This window comes from Xenopus laevis, chromosome 1L, assembly GCF_017654675.1.
Source record: "Xenopus laevis strain J_2021 chromosome 1L, Xenopus_laevis_v10.1, whole genome shotgun sequence".
NCBI lineage: Eukaryota > Metazoa > Chordata > Amphibia > Anura > Pipidae > Xenopus > Xenopus laevis.
In genome coordinates, this window is record NC_054371.1 from 101,481,389 (window position 1) to 101,505,374 (window position 23,986).

At 42.7% G+C, this 23,986-nt stretch overlaps 1 protein-coding gene across 4 annotated transcripts in view; it reads left to right on the forward strand.

The window, feature by feature from the left end:
- Window positions 1-24: 24 nt before the first annotated feature.
- ubxn6.L (UBX domain protein 6 L homeolog) overlaps window positions 25-23,986 on the forward strand; it is a 24,611-nt gene continuing 649 nt past the window's right edge. Inside the window, exons 1-11 of one of the 4 annotated variants that reach the window (XM_041589767.1) lie at window positions 148-356; window positions 1,371-1,502; window positions 7,046-7,191; window positions 13,993-14,045; window positions 14,120-14,245; window positions 14,330-14,427; window positions 15,730-15,805; window positions 15,894-15,972; window positions 16,086-16,305; window positions 23,566-23,696; window positions 23,941-23,986. The exon at window positions 23,941-23,986 is cut by the window's right edge and continues 100 nt beyond it. In XM_041589767.1, coding sequence (XP_041445701.1) covers window positions 7,134-7,191; window positions 13,993-14,045; window positions 14,120-14,245; window positions 14,330-14,427; window positions 15,730-15,805; window positions 15,894-15,972; window positions 16,086-16,305; window positions 23,566-23,696; window positions 23,941-23,986 — 887 coding nt within the window. In that variant the 5' untranslated portion in view covers window positions 148-356; window positions 1,371-1,502; window positions 7,046-7,133. 4 annotated transcript variants of the gene reach the window in all.

Sequence of the window (23,986 nt, forward strand, 5' to 3'; positions counted from 1 at the left end):
AAGGGCCATGGAAACGATTGACTACGATTTTGGAGGCGGATCTTGCAAAGCCATGTGGATGGGTGTTAGATCACATGATGGACGCGACAACTTAGGGATATCGATTGTTACGGTGCTGATATGTTTTGAGGGCGAATACTTACTTAGCGGCTGTCTCTTTTAGAGACGGCAACATCCGGTGCTGGGAGTGGTGCTTCCGGGTTAGAGCTGTCATATCCCGTAAGGTGGAGTTGTAGTGCAGGGATTGCTGTCTGGGGGCTAGTTTTCTCCGATATGAAGAAATTCTTTGACGGATTAAAGAGTGATATAAAGTTCAAGAGTGTGGGTCCGGGACACAAACTGAACGAAGATAACAGGTAGCAGAGAAATAGGAAAATGGCTCTGGTAATGGAGAAGGGGACCCGCCAGGCAGCGCTAGATTTATGAAAGCGCAGATTCGAATGAGATCGAGATCATTTTGTGAGCTATTTAGTGCCGCGGCATTATCTTTGCTTTATCTGTTGCCCGCTCTATTACATCTCCCCTTTCACTATATCCCCATCCTCTTCTGAATCTTGCTCGGACTTGGCCATTTAGTCTCATCTCTTTCTCCCCTTCTGTCTCCCTCCTCGTATTAATTAAAACAGTTAAGTGCGCAAGGAGCCCCTTTATATTATCCTTGTATCCAGAGAAAATATGCAGATTATTGGCAGAATTCTTACTATTTGCTCTCATTCTCCAATTCAGTCATTCCAAGACTGTATAGCCCAGCCTGAAAGGAGACATATAGGATAAATGGGAAAAAAATGAATTTTGTGGGAAATTATGAGTAATGGTGTTGCTTTTACATGGTGCTAAAAATTAATCTTATCTTTAAAAATAGCCCCTTTATTGGAGCTCCCTATAGATGTTCTCTGTTCCCTGTCTGTGTTTCAAATGAGGGGTGGGCGTGTCCTAACGGTCCCTGCCAAAAGCACAGTAGGAGGGCCAATCACAGCCCTGCAGTCACACAAGCACAGACAGGCTTCAGATCGCTATCAGATCCTGCTAGCTGCTGATTGGTTCCTGTCCTACAGTGAGCAGAGAGCCTCCAGCTACCCTGCACAGCCTGGGAATTCAGGCAGCAAGAAGTGAGGGATATTAGGGTTATTGCAGAAAATATTCAATAAATCAACCTGAAACACTACTTTTTTTTTAAGTACAATTATTCTATATCTAAATGAGTATAACGCACTGGTACGTTCTTATTTTTCACACAAAATGTCTCCTTGAAGGATTGACTTGAGACTAAGGGTGAATGCATATTTGCTGTGGAGGGTTTTCCTGAATGTCAAGGCCAGTTAGGGTAAGATTTGTGGGTGAACATTGATTTCCAACAATGTCTTTTACAGGTGCATCTTGCCACGCCGGCTCTGCCCAAAACTGCCTGTTGTCTGAGGAAGTTTGGCTGTATTTTCAATTCATTTCAGTGGGAGGGGTTATCTGTATTTGAGGTGCAATTTCCAGGGACAGGTGACTGGGCTGTAAGTACAGGTGATTTAATGAGAGGTACACTATAAGGTGGCTTGGATGATTGTGCATGATTTAACATGTCTGCATTCCATTTTGTGCATATTTCAATAAGGACTTAAAGGGGTTGTTCACCTTTAAATTAACTTTTAGTATGATGTAGAGAGTGATACTCTGAGACAGTTTGCAATTGGTTTTCATTTTTTATTATTTGTGGTGTTTGAGTTATTAAGCTTTTTATTCAGCAGTTTTTCTGGTTGGCAAGGTCCAAATTACCTTAGCAACCATGCATTGATTTGAATAAGAGGCTGGAATATAAATAGGAGAGGGCCTGAATAGAAAGATGAGTAATAAAAGTAGCAATAATAATAAACGTGTAGCCTTACAGAGCATTTTTTATAGTTGGGATCAGTGACCCCCATTTGAAAGATACAATATAATTGATGTACAATGGTGTGCTGATACAACTGATCTGGTGTTTTATGGTATAATGTAAGTTGAAACTTAAGTTAATTGTTCTCATGTTTTGGAAAACCAATAAAATTTTCCTTTACGATAAGTAGGTATGGAAAGTCCAATGGTTCCTACTATGGTTAGAAGACAGTAGGGCCTTCTGCTAGCAGGACAGTTGCAACTTTTCACTGATGCAGTTGTAATCTTAAAAGGTCTGTTCCAGCTTTGCATGTTTAACTGTATTTATAAAGCGCTACAAGGATGCCCATCGCTGTACAATCTTACAATGTACAAAAGTAAACTGAGGGCGGCCAAGTATTATAATAAATACAGTAAATAAGTTTAAATATACAGAGATGTAGTGCCATTTGATATGAGACACAGTAGGAAGGAGGTCCCTGTCCTGTAGGGCAAAAGTGCATGACTAGACTAGACAAAATAATGTTCTAGTGCTCCAGACGGTAGAATCTGATTGTTTTATTAAAGTGATTGGGAAAGTGTTCCTTACAGAAGCAGATTATGAGTGCAGAGATAGTTAGTAACACAAGTAAAGATAAGATGTTCCAGGAGTAAAAGAGAGAGCTAGTCTAGTGTAACCTTAAAGGGCCAGTAACATAAAAAATGTTTTAAAAAAATATTTTAGTATAGAACGAAAAAAAACAAGGAAAAATTAAACTTTTAAATCACTACGTCTTTATTAAGAAATAACTTACTGAAACTCCGCTTGCCCTCCTCTCCAAAAAGGTTGATCCATCGTGTGTCGCTCAATTTCTCCTCCCTGCTTTCCTTATAGGAGATAGCCGGGGAGGAGAAATTGAGCGCCACATGATGGACTTAGCGATTTAAAAGTTTCATTTGTCCTTGTGTTTTTTTTTAGTGCCACTTTTTTTCTTCTAATTGATGTGCTTGTGTGAGCCATCCAAAACTTGAACATGCTTGTTATGCCCCTGAATAGCGTTGTCACTCTGAGAGAGCCAGATCTCTGTTAGGGCATAGGGATGAAAATACTTAATCAGAACAGATCATGGATTAAAGTGGATTTGTTAGTGACAAGAACGGGTATTAGGATGAACACAAGAGAAGGAGAGATAAGAAGAGGGGAGAACGGGAATTTGAATAAGGTTAGACAGGTTTGCAGTTTGAACAGAAGCTAAGCATTATTTGGGTGATAACAGATAGATATATACAGTTAATAATGGATGGAGGGCACACCAAAAACGTTCAAAAATTAGCAGGAGGTGCAAAAACAAATGTTACCCCTACCAAAGGTAACCAATGTTAATACTAAGTCAAAAATGTTTGCACACTCAAAACAAGAAAACAATTGGACATAAGGGTGGTTTGAAAAAATAATTTTTACTATTATTCAAGAAAACATATTACATAGATAATGCCATACAATACATGGCGCAATTTATACAATGTTAAAAAGTAGCATAGAAAATCAATCACCCATTAGTCTCATGTAGCAAGCAAGAAATCAGCAAGGGAGCGGATACACCTACCAGAAAAATGAGAATGGCCCCAACGTTTCGGCACCAAGGCCTTTGTCAAGGGGATTCACTTGACAAAGGCCTTGGTGCCGAAACGTTGGGGCCATTCTCATTTTTCTGGTAGGTGTATCCGCTCCCTTGCTGATTTCTTGCTTGCTACATGAGACTAATGGGTGATTGATTTTCTATGCTACTTTTTAACATTGTATAAATTGCGCCATGTATTGTATGGCATTATCTATGTAATATGTTTTCTTGAATAATAGTAAAAATTATTTTTTCAAACCACCCTTATGTCCAATTGTTTTCTTGTTTTGAGTGTGCAAACATTTTTAACAGATAGATATATAGCAGGGATTTGGAGACATATGTCTTGTATCAAGTAATAGCAGAGGAGAGGATGTGGGGGAAGGATTTAAAATTGCCATGCTTTTGTGAGTAGTAGTCAGAGGGCTAAAGGACGAAGCTACCTTTTGAAGCACAAAGACGAAAGAGATGAGTAACAGGAGTAGTTATGCATTATGCCAGTAAATCCTGAAAATTAGTCTCAGTGCACCAAAAAAAGGCAATAGGATCTTCTGCTGTGACTCCCTTGTTGCTGTTGAACTCATTGTTAAACTCATTTTCAAATTATTTTCAAATCACTTCTGAATGATTTGCTCTTGCAAGTGTATTAAGACATACCTTTAAATCCAAATGCCATCTCCTCCCCTATGGATAGCACAGCAACCCCCAGTACACAAACACATTAGGGAACCACTAAAAACTATTTTCATATGCTCGCACACCCCCAGAACAAACCCCCACCAGACTAACCTCTCACATGCAGCATAGGGCAGGCACAATATGGCACAGGCAGAGTATAGCACACGCAGAGTATGGCACACACAGAGAGTGTAGGGCAGGCAGAGTATGGCACACACAGGTAGGATAGAACAGGTAGAGTATCGCACACAGACAGAGTAGGGCAGGTAGAGTATGCCACACGCAGAAAATGGCATGCACAAAGTCTAGGGCAGGCAGAGTATGGCACACACAGACAGAGTAGGACAGGCAGAGTATGGCACACACAGACAGAGTAGGACAGGCAGAGTATGGCACACACAGACAGAGTAGGACAGGCAGAGTATGGCACAAACAGACAGAGTAGGACAGGCAGAGTATGGTACATGCAGGCAGAGTATAGCATACACAGGCAGCATAGGGCAGGCAGAGTATAGCATACAGGTAGTGTAGAACAGGCAGAGTATGGGACACACAGAGTAGGGCAGACAGAGTAGAGCAGGCAGAGTATGATGCACAGAACAGGAGACAAAGATACCTAGAGTCTGAGGTGTGAACAACCCAGGGACTTACATACATAGTTACATAGTTAAATCGGGTTGAAAAAAGACAAAGTCCATCAAGTCCAACCCCTCCAAATGAAAACCCAGCATCCATACACACACCGCTCCCTACTTTCATACAAATTCTATATACCATACCTATATTAACTATAGAGTTTAGTATCACAATAGCCTTTGATATTATGTCTGTCCAAAAAATCAAAGGCATTAACTGAATCAGCCATCACAACATCACCCGGCAGTGCATTCCACAACCTCACTGTACTGACTGTGAAGAACCCCCTACGTTGCTTCAAATGAAAGTTCTTTTCTTCTAGTCTAAAGGGGTGGCCTCTGGTACGGTGATCCACTTTATGGGTAAAAAGGTCCCCTGCTATTTGTCTATAATGTCCTCTAATGTACTTGTAAAGTGTAATCATGTCCCCTCGCAAGCACCTTTTTTCCAGAGAAAACAACTCCAACCCTGACAGTCTCCCCTCATAATTTAAGTCTTCCATCCCTCTAACCAATTTAGTTGCACGTCTCTGCACTCTCTCCAGCTCATTTATATCCCTCTTAAGGATGGCACTTTAACTTTAATTAATGCAGCATGATTCCAAGCACTCCCAATTAAACACATTATTAGAGAAACATGCTTCAAGCACCATAATAATTGTAGCACTACTCCAAACATCATTTTCATTATATGCAGTGTACTTTAATCAGTGCAGTACATCTTTAAGCGCACCCTGCGCTCATGCTGCAAACGAAGTAATAGCCTTTCCCACTAAAAGCAGTATTTTATTTATTTAATTTGGCTTTATCTTTACATTCAGAATGACAACAATACATACAGGTAGAGTATGTGGATTAAAGATTTGATGACAATACTATATTGGATTCTATTTGAATTTTGGGTTTTGGAACCCTTGACACAGCACAACATGATCAGCATAACCATGAATCATGCATCTGTTTTTATTTGCATTTCTTCTAACGCATAACTTTTTAGAATTGCTTGTGTGCACCACATAAATTGTATATACGTGTTTCTTGGGTTAAGCTATCAGGAACCCCTCTTATATGTGAAAGCTTCCTATGTGTTTCGCAGGCCTAGATTGGCAATTTTCAGATTCTGGCAAATGCCAGAGGGACTGCTGTAAGATTTCATAATGTGACTATTTATTGGTCTACTGGGCCACTGTGTACTTAAAATGCCAGGGCCTATTTTGAATTCCAGTTCAGACCTGGTGTTTGGCAACATAAAAAAAGTGAAGTAGATACAAAGTATAAATGGACTATAGTATTACATTGTTTGTGATCTTTGTTTTATTTACAGTATCCATGATGTTTTGTATTAGTGTTTTCATGTTTGAGTTGGATTGCCCCAGGCTGGTGACACCATGTTTAGCTATACAGGGCGTTTCTTTCCAACTGTACATGGTTTATAGGGATATTGTGTGTGGTTTTTTTTTTTCACTTTGAGAAAGGCTGGGGATTCAAACAAGATGTTAGTCTTTACTTCAATCAACAAGGTTGTTCACCATCCAGGCGCATTTTTTATTTGAATTGTTTTCAGATTGTTTACCAGAAATATAGACTTTGTTCAGTTGCTTTGCAAGTTTAAAGTTTCATGTGCCTGTCTCTGGTGTTTCAGTCTGGCTCCTCAGTAAACCAGGTGAAGATTCTGAATTGTTACAATTTGCTACATTAGTTAGCAGCATCTGTAGAATATTCGCAACTATTGTACAGTGTTGGGAGGTGAACAACCTCTTAAAACTTTGTTCTTCTTCAGAAGACCTGAGAGTGTGGTCTTTCTTGTTTTTTTTATAGATAATGATCGACTTTCCCCTTCTAAAGCAAAATGGAGACTTCTTCAGATGGACTTCCTCTGAATCAGATAGAATCAAATAGAAATTCTATAGATTGAGTGTTGAAACTTTTTGACACCTAATATATTTAAACCTCAAAATTATAACAGCATAATTTATTAACACATTTCTAAAGCACTAACATAGTCAACAGTGCTGTACAATAGATACAGATTATGAAAGATTAATTATTCTGCTGTTTGATCAATTTATACTTCATGTTTAATTGTATTAAAAACATGCAAATTTAAAAATCAGTTCTTTAAATTACTCTTTTAGACTTTTTTTTGTGGAGAAAGCTTTGAAGTTACATTAAGATAATGGACTTTACAAAATGTCATAGGTAGGGATTACAGGGGCCAACTCAGCCAAGAATTCGCAAAGAATATGAATGATCTTTTTTATCTTCCTGCAGGGAAAATGTGCCTAAAGTTACAAAAGAACAAGCTAAACCTCGTAGACCACCTACAGGGGAGGCACAGATAGCAGCAGCTTCTGCTGCAATGGCAAGAATGGAGTCAATGCAGGGGCGGCCCAAGGGGCAGTTCAAGGATACAGTAGGTGAGAAGAAAGAGATTAAAGAGAAAATGATTGGATAGGAGGTGGAACTAAAGGTGGCCATACACGGATAGATCCGCTCGTTTGGCGATGTCGCCAAACGAGCGGGCCTCACAGAGCAATAGATTTTGGCTGTGGGGTCAGTGACCACCATTTGAAAGAATTTTTTTAAATTTTTGGTTAAAAAAAACTTTAGTTGCTTTACTATTAGGGGCATATTTATCAAAGGTCGAATTTCGAATTTGAAAAACTTCAAAATTCTAATTCAAAAAGACCAACCGAAATTAAGTCCACCAATTGACTCCAAATAGGTCCTAGGACAGCAATTCAGCAGGTTTTAGATTGTGAATGGTCAAAGTCGAATTTTTAAAGAGACAGTACATGATAAATTTCAATATTCGAATTTTCAAATTTTCAAATTTTTTTTCAAATCTAATTTGGACTATTCCCTAGTCGAGGTACACAAAAATAGCTTGAAATTTGATTTTTTTTTTTTTTTTTTTAATTCGAAAATTCACCTCGACCTTTGATAAATCTGCCCCTTAATGTCTATGAAACTCTGAAAATGCTCAAAAAGGGGACCTAAACCCAAAGAGAAACCATATGTAAACCTATTCAGAGTGATTGTCAGTTGAGCCTCAGGGTTGCTAACAGAGCTGATAAGCTGAAAGCTTGAAAATAACAGTCAAACACTGCTAATACCGCAGAAACCACTAAAAACAGAGAATTCATGTAAACTGCAGAAGTGTTCAGAGGAATGCTCTAAGCAAGTTTACTTTATTGTATGTTTAGAGATTTCCTTTAGGTGACAGTTGGTAGGATAAGAGTGGACCTGAAGCATAATGTCAGTAAAATAAAAGGAGATTTTTAGTATAATTTACCGTTAAATCTCTTTCTCTCTAGGCATCGGGGGACACAGGAACCACGGGGTTAAGCTCCTCCCTCCAGGAGGCAGGACACTGATAGCAAAGCTGATTCTCCTCCTTCTCCCTCCTCTATATACCGCCTGCTTAACTCCCCTAAATCAGTTAGATAGCAAGCAAATAACAAGGAACTATATACACGTAACCAAAGTCAAGGCAACGGGAGAACTTTTCCCATGTCTGGCCAAAAACTACCTGTTTCAGGGTGGGCGTTCCTGTGTCCCCCGATGCCTAGAGAGAAAGAGATTTAATGGTAAGTTATACAAAAAATCTCCTTTTCTCTTACGGCTCGGGGGACACAGGAACCACGGGGACTTACCAAAGTAGTCCCATTAACTGATAATTCAGGGAGGGAAGAACAGAGACCAACTTCCTGCTTCAGTCTGAACAAACTACTGATTGCAGGACTTTTCTGCCAAAACACGCTTCAGCAGATGAAAAAGCATCAAAACGATAGAATTTAGTGAAAGTGTGTACTGAGGACCATGTGGCAGCCTTGCACAGCTGATCAGCGGAGGCTTCATTCCTCCATGCCCAGGAAGTGCTTAGGGCCCTAGTCGAATGAGTTCTGACCCCCTCTGGGGGGCTCTTGTGGGCCGCTATGTAAGCCTGCCGAATAGTCTCTTTGATCCACCTTGAAATGGTGGCCTTGGATGCCGCTGTCCCTACCCGAGGACCTGAGGGAATTGCAAACAAAGATTTGGACTTCCTGAACGAAGCTGTTCTCTTCACATATGTAGATAACGCCCTGACAACGTCCAGGGAATGTAGACAAACCTCCTTCTCGTTCTTTGGATTCGGACAAAAGGATGGAACCGCTATAGGCTGGTTGACCTGGAATGCAGACACCACTTTGGGTAAGAAGGATGGTACCGTTCGCAAAACCACCTTGTCGGAATGAAAAACCATGTATTGTGGATCTATGGAGAGAGCACTCAACTCAGAGACCCGCCTGGCCAAAGAGATGGTCATCAGAAAAATGACCTTCCAGGTCAACACCGGGAGTTAAATCGACCCTAGTGGTTCAAACGGAGGATCTTGGAGGGCTCTCAATACCAGGTTGAGATCCCATGTTGGAACCGGTCTTCTGAAAGGAGGCACTACATGGGCAACCCCCTGGAGGAAGACACGTATATCGTCCTTTAGTGCCAATCTCTCTTGAAAGAGCACTGATAATGCAGAAATCTGTACCCTGAGGGAAGCCAATTTTAGACCGCCCTCGAGACCCCTCTGTAGGAATAGCAAGACTCGAGATATATCGAGCTGGTCAAAGGGAACTCCCCTGGTCTCACACCAGGATGCGTAGGCATTCCACACACGGTAATATACCTTGGCTGAAGATGGCTTCCTAGCCCTGATCATTGTATCGATCACCGTATCTGCAAAGCCTTTTCCTCTCAGGATAGCGGTCTCAACAGGATAGTAGTCCTGGGTTGTGATGTAATATGGGCCCTGGGGAAGTATGTCGGGACGTCTTGGTAGGTCTCCCGATGACATTGATATTAGGTCAGTGAACCAGGCTCTCCGAGGCCAGAATGGAGCCACGACGATTAGATGCAAACTTTCTTGTCGAAATCGTCTTAGAACTTGAGGAAGCATTGGAATTGGAGGGAAAATGTATGCGAGTTTGAACCGCCACGGTAGGGTCATTGCGTTGACTCCCGCTGCCTGCGGGTCTCTGCTTCTGGCGAAAAATCATGGAGTCTTCCTGTTGTGTCGAGACGCCATGAGATCGACTTCTGGTTGTCCCCACCTGCTGACTACCATGTCGAACACCTCCGGCAAGAGCTCCCACTCTTCTGGGTCCAGCCGATGCCTGCTTAGGTAGTCCGCCTCCCAGTTCTGGATGCCTGTAATGTGCACTGCGGAAATCTCTGGTATCCGGTCCTCCACCCAGGATAGAATCTGAGCCGTCTCTGACCAGGCTGCGGCGCTGCGCGTTCCCCCTTGGTGATTTATGTATGCGACTGCGGTCGCGTTGTCTGTCTGTACTCGTACTGAAAGACCCGTCAGGGGTTCCTCCCAATGGCGCAGTGCAAGATGTATTGCTCGTAGCTCCAGAATGTTTATGGGTAGTCTGGACTCCGCCGGAGACAAACTTCCCTGGGCCGATCTTTGATCGAACCTTGCCCCCCAACCGGTGAGGCTGGCGTCGGTGGTGAGGACCGTCCACTGAGTATCACCCCACCTTCGGCCCTCCGCTAGGTGTACTGGGTCTATCCACCACCGTAGAGACTGCAAAGTCACTTGATCCAATGTGATCCTCTGATTCATAGAGGTCCTCCGCCAGTTCCGCAGAATGCAAAGTTGCAGAGGTCTCAGGTGAAACTGCGCAAATGGTACTGCCTCCATGGTTGACATGAATCCCAGTACCTGCATGGCAAAGCGCACCGACGGTATTCTGATCTGGATGAGCTGCCGAGCCAGCAATCACATCCTCTCCTGCTTCTCCTGTGGCAGAACTACTCTCTGGGAACGTGTGTTCAGAATTAGTCCCAGGAACTGCATTACCTGGGAGGGAATTAGGAAGGATTTCTTCCGGTTGATCAACCACCTGAATTGTTCTAATGTCCTGATTGTGATTGCCAGATGCCGCTGAGCCTGTTCCAGGGATGCCGCCTTTACCAGGATGTCGTCCAGATATGGCGTGATGGAAATACCATGAAGGCGTAGGACCGCCGACATCGCTGCCATGATCTTATTGAACACCCGTGGAGCCGAAGAGAGTCCGAAGGGGAGAGCCACAAATTGGTAATGCCGTTGGAGAAAAGCAAACCATAGGACCTTGTGATGCCCTGGCCAGATGGGAACATGTTGGTAAGCGTCCTGGATATCCAGGGACGCCAGAAATTCGTCCCTGCTCAAAGATCTTATGACTGAGCGAATAGTTTCCATGCGGAATCGACGGTATCTGATGAACTTGTTCAAACCTTTTAGATCCAGAACTGGTCGAAAGGAGCCATTCATCTTGGGAACCACGAATAAATTTGAGTAGAAACCTTGGAAGATCTGGTCCTCTGGGACTGGCCCGATAACTCCGGCCTGAAGAAGTCCCGAAACCACTGTGAAAAAAGCTTCTCTCTTTGGGTCTCCCTGAGGAATCCTGGAAAGGAAGAATCGTTCTGGGGGATGGGATAGAAACTCTAGCTTGTACTCCTCCGCTACAAGCTCGTGAACCCAAGCATCTGACACCGAGTCGTGCCATACCTCCTGGAACCAAAGCAGGCGACCCCCCATATCCTGATCTGGCACCGGAGGGCCTGTCCCGTCATTGTGATGAGGACTTGTCAGGGGAGGGCTTCTGTTGGCTCTTCCGAGGCTGCCAGCCCTGTCAGCTCTTGTGTTGAAACCTGTTCTTGGATTGGAAGGAAGAGGTGGGTCGAGCTTCTCTAGATGATCTGGAGGTTTGGCCACGAAAAAACCTCCCGCGCCTCTGGCCTGTATGGGTGCGGGATTTGTGTTGGGGCAGTAAAGTGGTCTTTTCCACCAGTGGCCTGAGAAATTATCTTCTCTAACTCATCACCAAACAGACGTCTGCCCTTGAAGGCCATGGATGTTAGAGCCTTCTTAGAACTGAGATCCGCCGTCCAGTGCTTCAGCCAGAGCGCTCTGCACGCTGCTACTGCAGTGGCAGATGTTCTAGCGGATACCTGCAACGAGTCCAGAAGAGCGTCTCCCAGAAATGCATTGGCGTCCACCATCAGCTAGGGAAGATAATTCTGCCCTGGGCAAATTATCCTTGAGCGAATATATTACCTAATTTCCCCAGAGTCTCTCCTGATAGTCGATGCCTGGTGTTGGCTGGAGGGGTCGGCACCTCTCCCAATTGTATCTATATAGAAAATTAGCCGAACAACACAAGCTGGTGTAGCGGGGATCTCCCCTGCAAGTTTATTTAGTCAAGTGATGTAACGTTTCGGGGGCGTGCCCCTTCATCAGACATCTGATGTCTGATGAAGGGGCACGCCCCCGAAACGTTACATCACTTGACTAAATAAACTTGCAGGGGAGATCCCCGCTACACCAGCTTGTGTTGTTCGGCTAATTTTCTATACAAATTATCCTTGAGGCCATCTAGGAGCTCCTGAGCCCAGTCCGCCATAGCCCTGCTGACCCACGCCGCTGCAATGATAGGCCTAAAGGTGGAGCCTGGGGAAATGAAAATTGAACAGAAGAACCCTTCAAGGCGTTTGTCGGTGGGATCCTTGAAGGCTGCCGCATCTGCGACAGGAAGGGCTGTATTCTTGGACAGACGAGATACCGGAGCGTCTACTGCTGGAGGAACGCCCCATTTCTCTGTTAGATCCTTAGCAAAGGGATAAGAATGAGAAAACCTGCGTGAAGGTTGAAACTTCTTTTCTGGGCAGTCCCATTCCTGTTGGATAACCTCACCCAACTGATCGTGAAAAGGAAATTCGGCACTCTGTCTACACTGTCGCTTAAAGGGTCCTTTGGCTCCCGACCCCGTTCCAGATGGATCCTCCAACTGAAGGGAAGTCTTGATGGCTCTGATAATTCCTTGAATATCATGTGGCACCTCCTTGTCAGGATCAGGAATACCCTCTGAAGAGGCGGACGAAATTTCACCCTCGCTAAACTCAGTCACCGATATCGTCCGCAGAATCCCTCGATGATGCGGACAGAGGCACCCTTCTCTTGCTCGGGGCCTTCCTGTGCTTAGCCTGAGGCTGAGCGGATAGGTGAGATACAAACTTATCCAGAGACGGATAGGTTTGCAATTCCCTGTAGGTTAGCCAGGGATTGCGACAGCTGTAGCGCCCAAGGAGGAGGATTGTCCCCCACAGAATAGGAATGGGAAGCTGAAGCCCCTGAAGACTCCCCAGCAGGAGCATCATTCACCAAATCTGAGACCTCCAGTGCTATGGAAGGGTTAGAAGTTTCCCCTGATGCTGTGCAGGCTGCACAGGTCGGGTCCCCTTGACCTCTGGGAAATTTGGCGCCGCATGAAGCGCAGGCAAGGTAAGTTACTGAGGCAGAGGCCCTTGTCTTCCCTCCCCTGGGAAACATGGCCTCCCTGCAGCCTTAGGCCTCTGGAACGTGTACTCCCCCACCAACTGCACCTGATAGACGAAGGAGATGGAGAAGCAGCAGCCACCCGTGCAGAGGTTCGCCCGCCGTGGATAAGGCTCCCCGCACGCTAACGTCGCAACCGAGCGCTAGACCAGCGCGCCCGGCGTTGACTTTGAAGAGCCGTCTAATGGTGCGAGGAGCCGGGAAGGAAGGGACGTCGTTAGGCAAGACGCATAAGAAATGCCGCCTGCTCTGGGTCCTAATGCCCCCTCCCGACGGTGCCCTGCACAGAGCTGCTTACCGCTGCCTCTCCCCCCTGTGCGTTGGTGAGAGGGCTGCAGGGTAAGTGCGGTCCCTGAAAGTGCACTAGCGGTGTACTTACCGATATTCCAGGGACCCCAGAGCTCCCCTCAGAAGCCTCTCGGTCTGGCCAGTCAGGGTCCTGCGGTGCTGGCAGGCCCTATGTGATGGATGGCCAGCTTGCCAGCAAGACTTACAGACCCCAGCCGAGGAATCCCGCGATGGGGGCTAACCATGGAGAACAGGACTGTCCCTGACTCCAGTCTCACCCCGGGTGTCAATGCTATTCATTGACCGTAGATTCACTACCAGTAGGGCCTCCTAGAGGCCTAGTCCCTACCTCCTTGGAAGCAGGACACTGAAAAAACTGATTTAGGGGAGTTAAGCAGGCGGTATATAGAGGAGGGAGAAGGAGGAGTTTCAGCTTTGCTATCAGTGTCCTGCCTCCTGGAGGGAGGAGCTTAACCCTGTGGTTCCTGTGTCCCCCGAGCCGTAAGAGAAAAATGAACTCTTATTTTAGGGTGTTATGATTAAATGTTTTTCTTTCCAGGCAGGAAAGAGGTGATTGTTGAACAGAAAGAAGAGGCTATTGCAGCTCAAAAGGTAATATACTAAATGTGAATAGACTGTTCAGTCAGAAAAAAAAATTCAAACAAATGACATTACTTTCACTCTAGCAGGATATTGATACTGCAAGAAAGAAGTCCAGTTCTATTTGTACCATCCTGTTCAGATGCCCACTTACTGATGAACTGCTTAGAAAAGAGGAGAGAGAGGGCCACATTAGAAATGTTATACAGGGGGTGAGCATTTTTAGAGTATAATAAAGTGTTTGCTAAACCTGATTCTATCCTTAGATCGTTTACTGAAGTTTCTGTTTTTTCCAGTTGTCCAACACAGATCCCACATCTGCTGCCATTTTGAAGATTCACACATATAACAAAGACAGAGAAAAAGTGAAATTTGGAACTGAGACTATAGCTAAGTAAGTACATATACTATGGGGCACATTTACTAAGGGTCGAATTTCAAAGTGCAAAAAACTTCGAAATTCGACCATGGAATAGGGTAGTCCAACATTCGAAGTCGAAGGATTTTTAAAAGTGTAAAATCGTACAATTTTACCAAAAATCCTTCGATATCTCAAAACTTGCCCAAACACTCAAGATAGGAGGAGGTCCCCCATAGGCTAAACAGCAATTCGGCAGGTTTAAGATGGCGAAGTGTCGAAGTCAAACTTCTTTAAAGAGACAGTACTTCGATTTTCGAAGTCTAAGTTTTTTACTTAGAATCAAAGTCGAATTTGGCCTATTCGATGGTGGAAGTACCCACAAATTACTTCGAAATTTGACGTTTTTGAATTAGAAAATTCACTTCTAACCTTAGTAAATGTGCCCCTTAGTGTTCTAGATCTACACAGTGATGCCTTGTGAGAAGCGGTTTTCAGGCATGCTAAGGTTCAGTCTATAACCTGTTTACCACAAGAGTACATGCTTGCCCAGCTGACCATTGAGACTGGGTCATTATATAGTATCATCTACCATACAGGGCATTGTTGCGAATGAGGACCCATATTTTGGGATTTCAAGGGTGCAGAGATTACCTTTTTGCCTACAAGGGATTCTGTCATGATTTTTATGGTGTAGATTTTATTCAAAAACTATACTGTTTACACTCCAAATAATTCACTCTACCATATAAAATTTCATTCCTAATCCAACAAGTGTATTTTTTTTTTTTTTTTTTTAGTAATATTGGTGTGTAGGCAGCCATCTCAGGTGATTTTGCTTGGTCATGTGGTTTCAGAAAGAGCTAGTGCTGCACTATGGAACTGCTTTGTGACAGACTTGTTTCTCCCACTCAATGTAACTGAATGGGATCACAGTGGGACATCGGTTTTTACTATTGAGTGCTGTTGGGAGATCTATCAGGGAGCCGTTATCTGGTTACTTTCCCATTGTTCTGCTGATGGGCTGCTGGAGGGGAAGGGAGGGGGGTGATATCACTCCAACTTGCAGCGCAGCAGTAAAGAGTGATTAAAGTTTGTCAGAGCACAAGTCACATGACTGGGGACTCCTGAGAAGCTGACTATGTCTAGCCCCATGTCAGATTTCAAAATTAAATATAAATAAAAATAGTTTCAGTTCAGAAGTCAGCTGGAGCAGGACTATTAACTTATGCATTTTGGGAAAAAAAAAACATGTTTTCCCAATGACAGTATCCCTTTAAGTTGTACAGTTTTCAACCCCCACCCATTTCTTAGGTGATGTTAATCTCTCTCATTTAGATACCTGAATAACATAATCAGCCACCCTGAAGAAGAGAAGTATTACAAAATTAAACTGTCAAACAAGGTGTTTCAGGTGAGGAAATGCAGCAGATTTAAAAACATTTTACAGGATTTTCACATTTTCTTTCAAATTATGTCATTCTTTATTACTACCTACACAGGAGAAAATCAGCTGTCTAGAAGGCTCACATGAATTCTTTGAGGCTATTGGGTTTGAAAAGAGGACAATCCATGGACAAGGTAAGCATTGGTGATCCTGATATGAGATAACTGGATGTGTGGCAGTGTCTCTGAAAACAAAATGCGACTGTCCAAGATCTATATGATAATTAGTATTATATTTCATGTCTTAGATCTACAGGAAGATTTTTTTGTGCTGGGTAGTGATGCAATGAAAAACCTAGATGCACTACAGGGGCATTGTGATGCATTGTTGAGTGCAGAGCCTTTGAGAGTAAGTCTGGAAAGGCAACTGCGTATTTTCATGCCATCCATTGAAGCTGCGCACTTTGACCTTACCAGTGACTTCTTCAACCTGACAGCAGAGGAGATAAAGAAGGAGCAAAGAGACAGGTATTTATTTATTGAACTCTGCATAGAGACACAAATATAATTAGTTTTTTCAATTATGAAGCAGAACATACTTTTAAAAATTTGCATTCAGTCCATTGGAAGTGAATAAAAGTCTGAGAAAGGAATATGCTAGAAATGTATATAATTGTGCTTACTGCTACTCTGCAGAACTAAAGATTTTAAACCTTCGATTATGTCTCCTGTAGATCCTAATATTTCTTTTGTGCTAAAGTACAGCACAGCTGATGCTCAGTCATCAAAGCCCAGGAATTGGTATACTGTATACAAAGCAGAAACCAAGGTAGCAGCTACACAATGTACATCTAGACTAATTACTAATCTCGGATAGTTATATGGAGATTTCTGACTTAGATCAACACCTCCCAGCAGGACATAACACATTTTCAGGCAGTACAGTAGAAATCTACATATTTCAGATTAAAAAAGCCAAAAAGTCCTGCAACAGTAGGTTTACCCCAGGCAACAATATATTCTTGAAAAAGTACACATTCTGTTGAATCCAAATAGATAAATGAGTATTTATATTAACTAAATGCAAAGTTTTGAAAACTATGAATAATTACCTCAAAACTTTTGCAACTTTGTACCTCCCAAATGTCATTAAGTACCAAGAAAAAACAACCTAAAAATGCCAGAGGTCCACCAAACAGATCACCAAAGTACAGGTATCTGGCATGTAGAAACCCCAAAATGAAATTAGTGTACACAGTAGATGGAGGTCACTTCATCTACTGAAAAATCAACACACTCGGCATTTTATAAAGGGGTAAAGCCACAAGAAAATAAGTTTTACCCCATATAACCATATATTTTTGGAAAGTACACATTTGGGTGAATCCAAAGTAGGTAACATGTCTTACTACTACAAAAATTCCAAGTCGCAGACTGAAAATTGAACCAATCCATGAACTATGGACTATAACTATTTTGGACTGTATCTTTGTGGTTTTGGTGAGAATTACCTTTTACTTATTACACTGCTGATATGTAACACTACTAAATGCTACATTATGGTATAATTGTCGATAGATTGTGAACAGTATTATCCAGATGTTTATTCTTGCTTATGTAATTTGTGCTATGGGCACAAGATGGAGCTGAGTTACATAGTTACATAGTTAAATTGGGTTGAAAAAAGACAAAGTCCATCAAGTTCAACCCCTCCAAATGAAAACCCAGCATCCATACACACACCCCTCCCTACTTTTAATTAAATTCTATATACCCATACCTATACTAACTATAGAGCTTAGTATCACAATAGCCTTTGATATTATGTCTGTCCAAAAAATCACCCAAGCCATTCTTAAAGGCATTAACTGAATCAGCCATCACAACATCACCCGGCAGTGCATTCCACAACCTCACTGTCCTGACTGTGAAGAACCCCCTACGTTGCTTCAAATGAAAGTTCTTTTCTTCTAGTCTAAAGGGGTGGCCTCTGGTACGGTGATCCACTTTATGGGTAAAAAGGTCACCTGCTATTTGTCTATAATGTCCTCTAATGTACTTGTAAAGTGTACACTTGGGGCTTATGCGAGTTCAACTGCTTTAAAAATTACACTTTATTTAGATTGTTTGTAACTTGGTCCAAAACATTTAGTGCTTCAATAAATCTACACTGGATTTAATTTTAATTTAGGGGCTCCCCCTGACACAGCTGTGAGCCTTGTGCTGGATATTTTATAGGAGATTGTATCATCATATCATTCATATTCACCAAAAGACTGACATTCCTTGAGATTGTAAAAAGTAAAACAAAGTAAGTGGCTCACTGGGTCAGTTAATAGCTCTCCTGCCTTTCTGCGTTTGGGTCTTGAGATTTAGTATTTGGCTTCTAATGAAATCACCCCTAGTGTATTGTGTAATTAGGAAATTTGATGGGGACCTCAAGCTCCATTAGCGTAAGAAAATTAGGGCAGAAACTGATGTGAATGATAAGGAGTTGTGTTAAGCTCTGTATAAATGTGTCTGTTTGATCCCCATCTATAAGCAATGGCAATAAATCGTAATGTCTTTAAAAGCACTGGAAAATAAGGACCACACACAATATGAAATCTACCATTAGAGTTTAGGAGTAATGCTTGCTAAATACAGTATATATCGTGCTTCAAGATACATCGGAAGGGTGTAGATGGTCAGCAGCTCAGAGCATAAAAAGAGAATTATGAATTTTTGCATAATAAAACACAATTCTTAGCAATTCTCCATTATGTATTAAAATCACTCAAAATGTTTAACATTATTTGGAAATGTAATTGCTATTGGAAACAATATATGTCCTTAGCTTCACTTCCTTTTTTTTAAATGCCTCTTGCAAACTCCTTGTGCGGGAGGCGTTTAGTGGCTTTAATGCCCATGAGCACTTTTCATGGTATGATCACTATATGAATGCATGTCACGTCATACACATGCACATAAGAGGGAAAGCTCCTACTATTCTCAGTGCCATAACATGGTTGCCTGCACCAGGAGCTCTCTCCCAGTGTGTTCAAAAATCTTTCATCGTTTTGAGCACAGTTATGGGATCCCTTATCTGGGAATCAGTTATCTAGAAAGCTCCCAATTATGGGATGGCTACTGCCTGTAAAATCCATTTTAAGCAAATAATTCTAATTTTTAAAAAGGATTTCTATTTTCTCTGTAATAAAAGGACAGCACCTTGTACTTTATGGTGTATGAATCCATGTTGATGGAAAAACCCTTCTATTGAGTTTATTAAATATTCAAATGTTTTTAGCCAACTTAAGGCATGATGAGAATACCAAGTAGGCAGGCCCGGATGTGTGGCAAGGCCACAATGGGCCGGGCCTAGGGTGGCAGAAATTCAGGGGCCACGTGCCGCCCAGCCACATTAAAGTCAGTTGCACATGCGCAACTTCGCATAGTCAAGATATGCGTATATACGCGCACGCTGCCACACAAAAGGAGGGGGATGCGGATGGGGAGAGAGAAGCAGGGGGGCGGAAGCAGAAGAGGAGCCAGACAGGGAGGGAAGTGAGACACTGAGGGGGAGGGAGATGCGAAGGGGGAAGCAGAAGGGGTGGCGGAGGGAAGAGACGTGGAGGGGGAAGCGGAAGGGGAGGGAGACGCAGAGGAGAAAGGTGCGGAGGGGGACGCGGACGGAGAGGGGGAGATGAGCAGAGACGGTCTAGGGGTGCCCTGTTTGTAAATCTGGACCTGTGAAGTTTGTCTTGTGGTACGATCCCCTCCCTCCCTCTCGACTTGTAGACTCCTGCCAGCAATGTAGGAGGGGACTTCAGCCTTGTGTGGCTGGTCAGAGGGGTTTGTGCGACATGGAGGACTGTCGGTACTTACTTATTCAGTGCTGCTTGGGTGTGCCATTCTCTGCTTGCCCAGTGCTGACTGTTTGTGCCGTTCTCTGCTTGCCCAGTGCTGCCTGTGTGTGCCATTCTCTGCTTGCCCAGTGCTGCTTGTGTGCCATTCTCTGCTTGCCCAGTGCTGCCTGTGTGTGCCATTCTCTTCTTGCCCAGTGCTGCTTGTGTGTCTGTTTGCCCTACACTTTTGCAATGGGCAACTGCCATGGGCCTTCCAGATTTCTGGAGGTGGAAACACCCAAACACTAAAGCATACTCAACGCCCCGATTACAAAAGCGGAGATACTTAAAACCATAGCTTCTCTGCCCTCCAATAAAACACCGGGTCTAGATGGACTACCATCAGACTGGTATAAACAGGAAGCAGAGATTTTAGCAGGATACTTGCAAGACGTTCTCTCATTCAATTGAGCATGGGAAACTGACAAACTCCTTTAACTCAGCAATGATAGTAGTTATCCACAAAAAAAGAGAAAGACCCAACTCTATGTAGCTTCTATCGTCAAATGTTCGCAAAACTGCTAGCTACCAGACTAAGCAAAGTTATTACTGACATTGTCCATCCCGATCAATCAGGCTTCAAGCCAGGCAGATCCACAAATATAAATATACGCAGGTTATATACTAATATCTATGCACAATACTCAAATCAAGGCTCAAAAGTTGTACTATCCTTAGATGCCTTTGACTCAATTGAATGGCCCTACCTATGGGAAGTGCTACACAGATTTGGCATAGGAGAAAATTTTACCCAATGGGCCAAACTTATATTAAGCTCCGCAGGCACTAGTGAGTAAATGCACTTGTTCACCAGCCTTCACTATTACTAGGGGGACAAGGCAGAGGTGCCCCCTATCTCTCCTACTATTTGGTGTACCTCCCCAAATTCTTGAATATATTCAACAACACCCCAAGGCTCATACCCAAACAAATGCAAAATCTCATTTGTGTGGAATTACAAAGCCCCTAGGTTTGCTAAGGCAAAACTCGCAACACCAGTGGAGGATGGTGGCCTGGGCCTGCCTGACATACCAATTCCACATAGCTTCTCAATTGTACTACCTCTCCTGGTGGTTCAACCCTAATTCGGATAACCATAATATGGCCCTGCAGCTCTATAGCAACTGTACAATATACTCCATGCAGAAAAATATGCTACCTCAGGTTTGACCACCCAGTACTGAAAGACACAAAGTCTGGGCTATAGCTCTTTAAAAAGCTAAAGTGAACCCATTTACTCGTCACTATGCCCCCCCATATGGGGTAACTCCTATTTAGAACACTTTACATAACTACTGAAATATGAATGCTGGTCAGACTATGGTATTACAGTCCTAAAGGACCTACTGCAGCATGGTACCTTTAAAAGTTATACCGTATATACTCGCGTATAAGCCGAGTTTTTCAGCATCCAAAATGTGCTGAAAAAGTCTACCTCGGCTTATACTCGGGTCAGTGGGCAGTAGCAGAGATTGCAGTCACTTTTAATCATTCCTATACCAACAGTTCACTTGGGGAGAGACTGCAATATCCCACAATGCCCTCTGTTGGTTTTATGAAAGAATAACAGTGCGCCCTCTGTTGGTTGTATCAAAGAATAACAGTGACTGCAATATCACACAGCGCCATCTGTTGGTTGTATCAAAGAATAACAGTGACTGCAATATCACACAGCGCCATCTGTTGGTTATATCAAAGAATAACAGTAACTGTAATATCACACAGCGCCATCTGTTGGTTGTATCAAAGAATAACAGTAACTGCAATATCACATAGCGCCCTCTGTTGGTTGTATAAAGGATTAACAGTGATGGCAATATCACACAGCACCCTCTGTTGGTTATACGAAAGATTAACAGTGATGGCAATATCACACAGCACTCTGCACAATTCTCTGTCACCATCAACTTTGCAAAGAAGTCCGGTTGATCGCTGGGGGAGTCTCTTTGGCGGAAGGTGCGCTGCTGGGAGACAGGGCTGTAGTTGTGTCTAGGCTTATACTAGAGTCAATAAGTTTTCCCAGTTTTCGTAGGTAAAATGAGGTACCTCGGCTTATACTCGGATTGGCTTATACTCGAGTATATACGGTAACTAGATTGAGCTAACTAAACCCGGAAACCCACCAAAATTCTTTGCCTATCTACAACTACGACATGCTTTCTACCAACAATTCCAGCAACTGCAGCTGAACTATGAACCACCCGCGATAGAGGGTATTCTCTGGGCCGCTGACCAAAATTGGTGACCAGGCTCTACCGGGGCCTAATTGCAATGAAACCACCTCCCTTCCAAGCTTCCTTTGAAAAATGGAAGGCAGTGGTGCCTAACCTAAACCCAGAGGCCTGGGATGAAGCCACGACCAAAACATATGACTACCTAATCTTGTCAAGGGACAGATTAATACAGTTACATCAATTATATTACTCACCCGAGCGATTAAATTTTGACAAGACAATAGGGTGAACTTCCCAAGATGCCAGGTCAACATTAATGAAGGAAAGTAGTGAGTGAACTACACACCAATCTAAGCTTTTCCCAAAGTTGTCTCCCCTGAGGTCTGCCTGATGGGAATTATTGATAATAGAGTCCTCCAAAATAACCAAAGAGCTATGTTTCGCACACTCATTTATTACGCTTGAAAGCTGATGATCTGAAAATGGCTGTCAAACAAATATTGGGAAACAATAGCAACAGCACCATCTCTCATTAAACTTACATATTGGTCCAGAGGCTGCCCCCAGAAGTTTTATAATATCTGGCAAGCATGGGAAGATGCCTACGCATCAGAGATTGTAAATCCCAACACCTGCAACTGACCTCACCCTTATCCTGAATTCTTATGACTAATGCACCTCGTTAGTTTACCAATCTGAACTCGACGTATGAGAACATAGCTTATCCTCCTTTTTATTGTAAATGATTAATTTTTTTTTTTGCTTCTTGTGTTTGTTTTAATTGTTTAAATTATAGTAGAACCCCCATTTAAATAATGGCCATTATATCACACAAAGTTAGAAATACCCTAAAAAAAAAAAAAGCTGGTTTTAAAACTGACTGGGGGCAGTTATTGTAATGTAATGTATTTAAAATGGTACTAAATTAATAAACTATTACACATGGTAAGCAATTGATAGTTTTCCTTTTTTTTTTTTTTTTTTTTAATCGGCCTCTCCCCTCAATCGTTATGGGAAACTGAAGGAATTGCATTAGAAAGTGTACATGGCCTTATGACTTACTGTCTACTAATGTCAGGGTATGTTTTCATGTCCTTTAGAAAGATCTGCTGGAGAAGAAAGGAATGTGTTCCTTATCCAAGTTATTTATGAACAAATACATTGGCTCTCAATGCAGAACACCACAGTCAAAAAAATGTACCACTCAGCTATTCTTCCCTGCAAAATGTATTTTGCGTATATGAATAAGGTTACCAGATGATCCTATTAAAATAGCCAGGAATCAAGGACCTTATTAGCAGACATTTGGTATGCTATAAACAGCAATGGTTTAGCAAAACCATCAAATTAAAAGGAGCTTAACTAGCACCATTCTGTGTTGCAGATTAGCACAGCCATTACATAGTATATTGTCTTATTTCGTTTTTATTATGAAACAGTTGTAATCATTGCTTTACTACCACATACTGTATTAAGTGAATCATTTCCGTCCACGCCCGCTACTTAGCGGATTAATTTTTGTTTGAAATCATGAAAGCAATTTCATTATTTATAATATGCCTACAAAGGTTGCAAGTGCATTTGGTCTTTGCATAGTACAAAGTGAGATACACGGTGGACTTTGCCTGATTACAGTATTTTGACCAAGCATTAATCTACAAATATATCTAATTGCACAGGACTGACGTAGAACTTACAGATCCAACATTACTGCTTTCCCCTTTTAGGACAGAGCGGATGGAAAGGAATGCAATGCTCAGAACCAAAGCTATGCGAGAGCGGGAAGAACAGAGAGAAATGAAGAAATACAATTACACTGTATTGAGAATCAAATTGCCGGATGGATATATCTTGCAGGGTAAGCATGCCTCACATTATTTTTACAAAGCGGTTTTCTTTTTTTGTTTTTTAAATCCAAACTATTGCTCCAACCTTTTCCATGATGCACCACCTCTCCAATAAGGACCATATTTGCAGGCTTCATAATATATGTTGTAAGTTTAGCGAGACCAAGCACAGAATGTGGGCCTTGGAGGGGTTCCATCCAAACGACAGGCCTCTATTCAGAGAAGACGCCTCTTAACAAGACTCCTCTTTTGCAGGCATTTTCTTTGCACGCGAACGGATTTCTGCTTTGTTTGATTTTGT